Source organism: Myotis yumanensis, unplaced genomic scaffold (assembly GCF_028538775.1).
Source record: "Myotis yumanensis isolate MYYU_CA2020_CCGP unplaced genomic scaffold, mMyoYum1.0.hap1 SCAF_4, whole genome shotgun sequence".
Lineage (NCBI taxonomy): Eukaryota > Metazoa > Chordata > Mammalia > Chiroptera > Vespertilionidae > Myotis > Myotis yumanensis.
The window spans coordinates 41539092-41548068 of NW_027223755.1; the positions used below are offsets into that span (position 1 = coordinate 41539092).

At 36.2% G+C, this 8977-nt stretch overlaps 1 protein-coding gene across 4 annotated transcripts in view; it reads right to left on the reverse strand.

Annotated features, from left to right (window-relative positions):
- The window catches only part of AP3B1 (adaptor related protein complex 3 subunit beta 1), a 188031-nt gene that overhangs the window by 42808 nt on the left and 136246 nt on the right, over positions 1-8977 (reverse strand). Inside the window, exon 23 of one of the 4 annotated variants that reach the window (XM_070412230.1) lies at positions 3687-3918. The exons of the other annotated variants lie outside the window; for them this stretch is intronic. Coding sequence (XP_070268331.1) covers positions 3904-3918 — 15 coding nt within the window. The 3' untranslated portion in view covers positions 3687-3903. Of the gene's footprint in view, positions 1-3686; positions 3919-8977 lie in introns of those variants that run through there. 4 annotated transcript variants of the gene reach the window in all.

Below are 8977 nucleotides of genomic sequence, written 5' to 3' on the forward strand. Positions count from 1 at the left end.
TAAAATGCTGAAGGGTATTCTTTAAGAAGAAGGAAGAAGAAAAAGGTAAAGATAAAAATCATGAACAACAAAGTGACAACAAATACATATCTATCAGCAAGTGAATCTAAAAATCAAGTGAATAAAAAAATGTGATGAACAGAATAAACTGGTGAATATAATAGAATCAGGGGCATAGAAAGAGAGTGGACTGAGAATTCTTGAGGGGAAGGGGGTGGGGGGATGAGGAGAGGGACTGGCCAAAAATCGTACACCTATGGACGAGGACAGAGTGGGGGTAAGGGCATGGGGTGGGGTGGAAACCAGGTGGAAGGAAGCTATGGGGGGGGGGGGGGGAAGAGGAGCAACTGTAATAATCTGAACAATAAAGACTTATTAAAAAAATAAAAATTAAAATAATAATATCCTTTTTCTCCTCCCCAAATATAATTTGTAAGCTTCACTGTCAATACTTTTAAGAAATCTGAAATGATGCATACATACTTTTATTTATCACTTCCATGAAAAACAAAAAACAAAAACAGTTCCCGAAACTGGATACAAATATATTATATACTCTTATATATGTTTTACTACTCTTTCCAATATATTTTTTTTCTGACTTTCCTTTTAAGGGTCTTAATAAAAACAAAACTGAGTCTGGTTTTCAAAGTGCTTAGCAGGAAGATTCCTGTAACTGGTTAGAATAAATTTCATTAGAACCAGAACATTTTACATAAGGACATGTGCTGTGTTATTTGATAGATGTGATAATCACTTGACCTTAACAGTTCTATTGCTTTCTCATTGACAGTATCAATGACATAATATAAAAAAATAAAAAATAAAAAATTTGGTGTGCTCTTCCATTGTAACCAAGTTCAGAATCTTGGCGTTATTGTTGACATCCTCAATTAGTTGACAAGTTTGATGTCTCTTGTATTCATTTCCTTCTTTTCTGTCCATCTACCACCAGCCTAAGCTGGTTCAGGTCATCATTGACATTTAAAACACTAAAAAAATTTTTTCTTTCAAATTGCAAAAGTAGTGCATGTTTATTGAAAGTTATTTCAAACTGTATGGGAATATAAGCAAAATCCCCCTTAGGTTTAAGCATAATTAACATTTTGTGTCCCTCCCAATCTTTTGCTCCCTTCTGCTTGCTCATTCAAATTGGTCTCCCTGCCTTTAGATCCCTTATGCACCAATCCATACCACAGATTCCTGTAAAAAGAAGTCTTTTAAAATGTACCTCCCTTATATGCTTAGTGAGGTGTGGTGCAAAGTGCTTGGCTTTGAAGCCAGACAGACCTGAGCTGAAACTCCAGCTCTGTAACTTATAACCTCTATGACACTAAAAAAATTAACTCTAGGGACTTCAATGTTCATAATGTGAAATGGGGAAATTACCATCTTACTTCAGGGTTGTTGTAAATCTAGGCTGAACATAAAAAGAAAATTTGGAGGAAAGTAGTGCCTGAGGAACATGACAGGCACGAGTGAGGGAGTAAAATCAGATTTCAGAATTAAAGGAGTGTGTGGCTACAATTCAGTACAGGAAAGTTATGAAAACTAAGCAGGTCAAGAGGCTGTGACACATTGCACAAATTATTAATGTGTACACAGAAGTCTCCTAGGATGATGGTGGGGTGGAGAGATTATGTGTAAGATACCGAGATGTTCATTGAATGTGGTAAGTGATGAAGATATCCCAAGATGAGAATGACAAGAAAGGGAAAGGGTATAGTAAGTTGGGATGGACCCAATAAAAACAAGGGAAACAAGGATAAAAAGGGAATGGCCTAGCTCAGTGATGATGAACCTTTTGAGCTCAGCATGTCAGCATTTTGAAAAACCCTAACTTAACTCTGGTGCCGTGTCACATATAGAAATTTTTTGATATTTGCAACCATAGTAAAACAAAGATTTATATTTTTGATATTTATTTTATATATTTAAATGCCATTTAACAAAGAAAAATCAACCCAAAAAATGAGTTCGCGTGTCACCTCTGACACACGTGTCATAGGTTCGCCATCACTGGCCTAGCCCTAGCTGGCTTGGTTTAGTGGACAGAGCATCGGCTGTGGACTAAAGGGTCCCAGGTTCGATTCTGGTCAAGGGCACATGCCTGGGTTGTAGGCTCAATCCCCGCATGCAAGAGGCAGCCAATCAATGATTTTCTCTCATCATTGTTATTTCTGTCTCTCTCTCCCTCTCCCTTCCTCTCTGAAATCAATAAAAAATATTAAAAAAAAATTTTTTTAAAGGGAATGGCCTAGATGCAACAGCTGGGAGCATCATGTAAACACTCCTGCTGGAAATAATGATTTTGTCCAAGACAGAATTATAGAGCATTCTGAGTCAGGAGGTCATGCTGAGAATACTTCCTATAGGACAGCAAGACCCAAATGGAAAAGCTAGGCTATGTAACAGTACTTTATAAAAGTATGTGAGGGAGGGAAATTGTTAGCTGTTCAACATATTTTACTCATGGGACCACTGCATCTAAAAACTGGCCATGCTGCTTGTATTTAAAGGAATGTAGTGAGGAGAGAGGGGGCTATGGATCTCATCTGGATGAAGTCCTGGAGGAAGAAAAAAATATGTCTTAGATGATGTGCTAATTGGGAAGGCAGCTTTATTAGAGCTACTTTAATTTCAACAGGTCTCTTTAAGGATGCTTTCCTTGAATCTGATAGAGGGGAAGAGGATCCTTTTACATCATAGATGCCAATTAGAGGTGCCATAGCTGCTGAGGAATTCCTGCCATAGAACAAGAATGGGGAAATGGGTCCTTCAAGACCAGAAACACACACGCACATGTACACACACACACACACACACACACACACACACGTATGTTTATTTCTGCCTGATTTGTGCATGTATATTTTAAATGCTTCAGTGAGAAGGTAGGGATGGGGAGAAGAATGTGATTTACTACACAGGAGCCTTAGAGTCTTTGGAGTCCATGTCTGTGGTAGCAAACCTTCTGATGACCCAGCTTTCTTTTCAATAAAGTCTTGAATTTTTCTGGATCAAGTGCTGGGATTAGGTCCTAGGTACTCATACTTCAGCACTGGCCCATGTATTCTGAGGCTGTACATTTTTTTCTTGACATATGGAGCATTTTTCTTCAGAAGTAAGGAAGGCTATACTTCCTTCTTGTCAGGCAGAGTTAGAGTTGGCAGTGATAAGAAAGAAAACACTAAATTTTAAGTTAGAAGGCATTCAAGTTATTTGATAAGAAGAAAACTAATTTATCTTAGCTTGAATTTGTAAAATAAAGGGTTAACACTACCTAATTCATAGGATTGTTTTATAAGGATTCAGAGAAATGCTGCATATGAAAGTGTTTTGTTGATGAAAGTACTCTTCTTCCATTATTATTAAAGATGACATTTATTAGCATAAGGGTAAAAATAGTGGCAGAATTAAGATGGGATTTAATATTTTTAAGCATCATTTCTGCCAAGCAATAAGCTATGACTCCTTTTTCAATATACAGAAAATGTTCCTTGTGATAAAGAAAAATAAAGGTCAGTAATGCAAGCAAGTGGAGAGATTTTTTTCTATTTTTCAGAGCTCTGAATAGGAAGTAGGAAGAACCAGCATTTATTTCTTCCCAAAGATTAATGATAACTGAGGAATTTTTGTGAATATGATCTTAGTTATGAATCAGTATCCTTAGTCAACAGAATAACTTTCTTTTTTTAAAATATATTTTTATTGATTTCAGAGAGGAAGGGAGAAGAGAGAGAGATAGAAACATCAACAATGAGAGAGAATCATTGATCGGCTGCCTCCTGCACGCTCCCTACTGGGAACTGAGCCCGCAACCCAGACGTGCGCCCCTGGCAGGAATCGAACCCGGGATCCTTCAGTCTGCAGGCCAACGCTCTATCCACTGAGCCAAACCAGTTAGGGCCAGAATAACTTTCAAAAGGAAACCAATAAAAGGAAATTAGTATTGTCATTAAAGTATCAGTTATTTAATAAGCTAGAAACCTGAAAATGGATTTCAAATGATAATTTCATAAGTATACATCATAAAGCAAAGGAATCTCAGGAAAAGTCTGCACATTGTAACATCTCAATGCTTTGAGATATTTTATATTTCTTTATCAGAAATACAGTATTAATAAAACCTCCACCATCTACATATCTATCTTCAGTACTAAACTTACAGAATTCCATTTTTATACTAAGGAAAAGAAATTAACTCAGTATTTGAACATATTGAAAAGAGAAGTGAAAAATATCACTAAAGAAAAAGTAATGAATACAATCTGAAGCAGCTGGATGGGGTACTACACCATATGTCAAGAGACCTGGTTATGGTTTCAACTCAGCTATACACGCTTAGTGAGACCTCAGCTAAACCACAGCCTCACTGAGCTTCTGTTTTTCTCTTCTGTAAAATGGGGCTAGTTATACATATCCTGTCTGTTTCACTGAGTTCTGAAATTGATTTTTAAGCTGTTCAATAAAAGGCATTATTGGGATTATTAGTAAATTGAATTTTCAGTCAATGTTAAAACACCAATGTCATATAACATAAGGTCAGGAAGTTAAAAGTATATATCAAAAAGCTGAATCACCAATGGAGAAGGGCTTTAAAAAACAATAGTGCTGTATTTATTGATAGTACCATCCAGAGGCCTTTAAAAAGCAATCCCTTCCCCCATGTCCTTTTTCTCTGTGTTAGTAGTGGGTGAACAGGACTGTTCTCTAAAAGGTTTCTAAATGATGTTGATGTTAAAAAATATAGTATCACCATTTAACAGCCTTTTAAAGAGTGGACCCTAGTATGGTCTTTGTTAACAACAGAGGGAGGAAGGGACTATTTTTTTCAAAGGCTTTTAGAGGATGTTGTTAAAAGAATATATAGTGACATCATTTAAAAGCCTTTTAAATAATAGTTCTCCTTCCCTCCCAATTGTAATGTCCTTGGCTTTCATTTATTTTGTACTATAAGTCGAAAGTGGACATGCCAACATATTACTGGCCATGGCAGGCATTTGTTAGATGGAGAATGATGTATTGCTTTTTAAAAGGTTGGTGTCCAGAAATAAATCCAACTCTTCAAGAACATGGTACCATTTCTATACAGGATACTGCCCACCCACCTTGTCATTTGCTTGTCTGCTCTAAGAGTGTACTGAAGATATCACCCAAACAAGAAAGGAGTCAGAACTAAGTCATTCCAAGATAACTGTGGCATGAATATAGTCCTACCATCCTCTTTTACTTGAGTTAACTCTCCATCCAACTCATGGCAGAATCTAACTTTCAGCTCCTCACTTGCTATCTTTATTAAACTGTTTCTGCCACTATTCCTTTAATTTTAGACTTTACCCTAAGACGAGGCAGCAGTGGGCTCTTAGGTTCCTCCCATATTAAGCTCAGGGAAGAAAAAATTAAGTCAACCATTTGGTTTAAAGCCCGAAGTCTGACAGCCAGTGTACTTTGAGGTAGGTTAGCGTATCTTTCACATAACATACCAAAGAAAAAACAACTACCCCCAGGGATCCAATCATAGGATCGGAAACAATTTTCCATCTCTTCTTGTGTGCGGTCTTTTCAGAAAGTGTCATTTCAAGAATAGGAATTCCTACATCTATAACACATTAATGAAATAATAAGCCTTTAAAAAATCTAAAGCACAGTCCTCCAATTTTAATTCTAAATTTTAGTGCATCCCTTACTTTTTATCAATTTTGCACATAGATCTCCCTGGTTAGTTCCTGATTTACTTAAATCATAAGTAAATCATGATTTAATTATGATTACTGTAATAAACATATGATTTAGTTAAATATCGAATACTACCCATAATACAATGCTCAGCTCAAGCCCCAATTTGTTCATTCAACTCTTTCTGACCATACTTCTAGCTCAAAATGGTATTACTCACATTCTATTTTGACATTTTTTATAGTTTAATTTTCATACTATTGTTTAACTTTATGGATTTCATATTATTTAACCTTATTCTTCTGCACCATGTAAATAAAGTGCTAAGCCTAGACAATTTCTTTGCACATTTTTGCATAATTCAAAAATGTAAATAACTTTTGAATTCTCTCCTGCCTTAATAGTACAAGTTAGTTATTTGTGCTTATATTTATATTCCAGAGTAGTATATACTTAAATGTTTTAAAATATTTTAAAGCCTCTGCATAAAATTCATGTCATTTGAGGTTTGTTTCCATTACCTACTGAGATAAATCAATGAAAAATGCTACTATAATTCTGATTCTAGTAAGTGTAAACTGATAAATTTTGAAATAAAAATTCTGATTTTAAAAAAGCATAAAAATAGCATGAGGAAAATATAAATATATGAAATTAACCTAATATGATTGATCTGAAAATTTCAGCTGGCAAAATTCCTATAGCAGGGCTCCACTGGAATTGTGGGTATAGTGAGTGCCATGGTGCCATCAAGGTCAAGATCAAAGAGTACCCCATTATGTGTGGCACGGCACCAGAATGATCTCCAGAAAAGCCAGGACCGTACTTTTCCTCTCCTCTGCAATTTGATAGGTGAGGCATGAGTATGAGTCATCTTCCTCTCCCCACAGGGTCTATAAGTGAATTGGTATATAAAATCATGTCCTCCCAAAAGTATCCATGTCCCACCCCACAGAACCTATGTATACGTAATAATGCATGACAAAGGGGAATTAACCAACTGAATGTGAGACGGGAAAATATTCCTGGGCTATCTGGGTGAGCCATGGAATTACATGAATCTTATAACAGAAAGAGCGAGGCAGGAGCCAGTGTCAGAGTGATGCAGTGTGAAAACAACTCAATTGGTCACTACTGGCTTTGAAGATGGAAGGAGCCCTGAGCCAAAGAGTGTGGCCAGCCTGGAAAAGCTGGAAAAGGTAAGATAAAGGATTCTCCCCTAGAGCTTCCAGAAGGGAACACAGCCTTGCCGACACCTTGATTTTAGCTCAGTGAGTCCCATTTTGGGCTTCTGACCTCCTGAACTGCAAGATAATAAATTCACATTGTTATAAGCCACCATGTTTGTGGTAATGTGTTACATCAGCAATAAGAAACTAATAAAGGTATTTGATGCCTAGTTGAAAACTACTGTTCTGAATGTTTGTGTTGTAAAATCTACCTATGGGTCTATGATACAAATGTTTATTTGTATACATTTTTCAATGGCTGACCTGTGATCTGAAAAACATCAAAAATTCTGCTTTACCTATAGTATTTCCACATTGGACTTAAGCTTGAACACTAATGAATTTGAGTGGCTCTCAAACCTGGACAGTTATTTGTCAGAATCATTTAGAGAACTGGTTTTTAAAAATGCCCCTCCACCAATAACCTTTCTATATTTTAAACGAGCATACTGAGTTGATTTTTATCCATTCAGTTAACACAGTGGTTCTCAACCTTGGCTGCACATTAGAATCACCTGGGAATCTTTTTAAAATCCTCATTTCTGGGCCTCATTCCGGAGGAGAGCTTCCAGAAAGGAACACATTCTGGAGGATGAGGCCCAGAAATCAGGATTTTAAAAAGATTCCCAGGTGATTCTAATGTGCAGCCAAGGTTGAGAACCACTGAGTTAACAGGTACTGAAAACCAATTAAAAAAAAAAAAAAAAAGATGAACTGTCTTCCAAAGGCTCCAACCTAATGCGCTTCATGCTATCTAAGACAACCTATTGTCCCTCTTTAGTTAGTATGTATTAGTCTTTTTGATCAAATAGGAACATTTTGTATGAGTTCTGTACAAACAAAAGGAGATTTCTGTAAGCAGTAGTAGTCATAGACACTTGGGTGATGAGGCATAAAAAAGACAAGTTTCAATGGGGATAAAGCAAGAAAACTAAGAAAGGGTTTGGGAGGAACAGAACAAGTAAGGTATTAAAAGGGTAATAATTCTGAAGGAACTCTTAAAAACGTTAGCTTTTTTCTAGAGCCATTTTTCTCCGAGAAAAGCACAATAAAAAAGTTAGACTTTTATAAAGCTCATACTGAGTCTCTGAATCCAGATTCTTAAGCATTCTGCAACTACTTGTGTAAAGTTGATGTTATTAACTGCTGAGATAAATACCGCAGGTGTACCAATGGGCGTTTATGCAACCAGGTCTATGTGAGAAAAGTTGAACCACCAGAAATATAAGTAAATGATGCTCAGAAAAAACTTAATTTAATCTGTGTTGGTCTGACAGAAACACATGTAGAATGACAAAACATTTCTTGATAGAAATTCCACATCTACAAATCATATTATAGAAGGCATTCAGTATCATAATCCAAGATAAAAGAATTCATCCCTGAAAATTTGTTAGTGTTAGTCATTTCCTCTGCCAAGAACCCAAAATACTTCATACAAACCTTCAGTACCCCCCTACTCATTCTCTCCTGCACTCTTGTGTTCATGGTTTCCGTTTCCATAACAGAAAGATGTGCCTCAAAACTGCAACCATGGATTACTTTTTAAAAAATTTGCTTTAGAATGTAGAAGACACTCCGTTCTTGCTTATTAATAGAAATATGTATTAGTGTGTGTTTTAAACTTGTCACCATAATCTCGAAAGCTTTTACTAGAAGCAAGAAAACTAGCTCCATCCACTGATATCAAGTTTGCAAAGAATGTACAGGACATTAACCTGTATTCACTATTCTACCCAAACTATTTTTGGAGGTCTCAGAGAACTGAGAAATTACATATATGCATGCTGGGTAATTTTTATGTTTGATCTGACACTTGCTCAGATCATTTCCCTGCTTCTTGATATATAATGGCTCCTTTTGGTTGATAGCTCTTAAATAAGCATTGAGCCACATATCTATAAAAATGTAACTTAAAAGGCACACTGGTGAGTTTCAGAATACACACAATCTGGTCAGGTATTAAAAAAAAGATATGATTCCCTGTGTCCATTTATCGGAAGACTGGAGAATTGATAACCTTCTCCAGATGTGTATCATTCTTTTAAAAATTAGTTAAAATATATCGT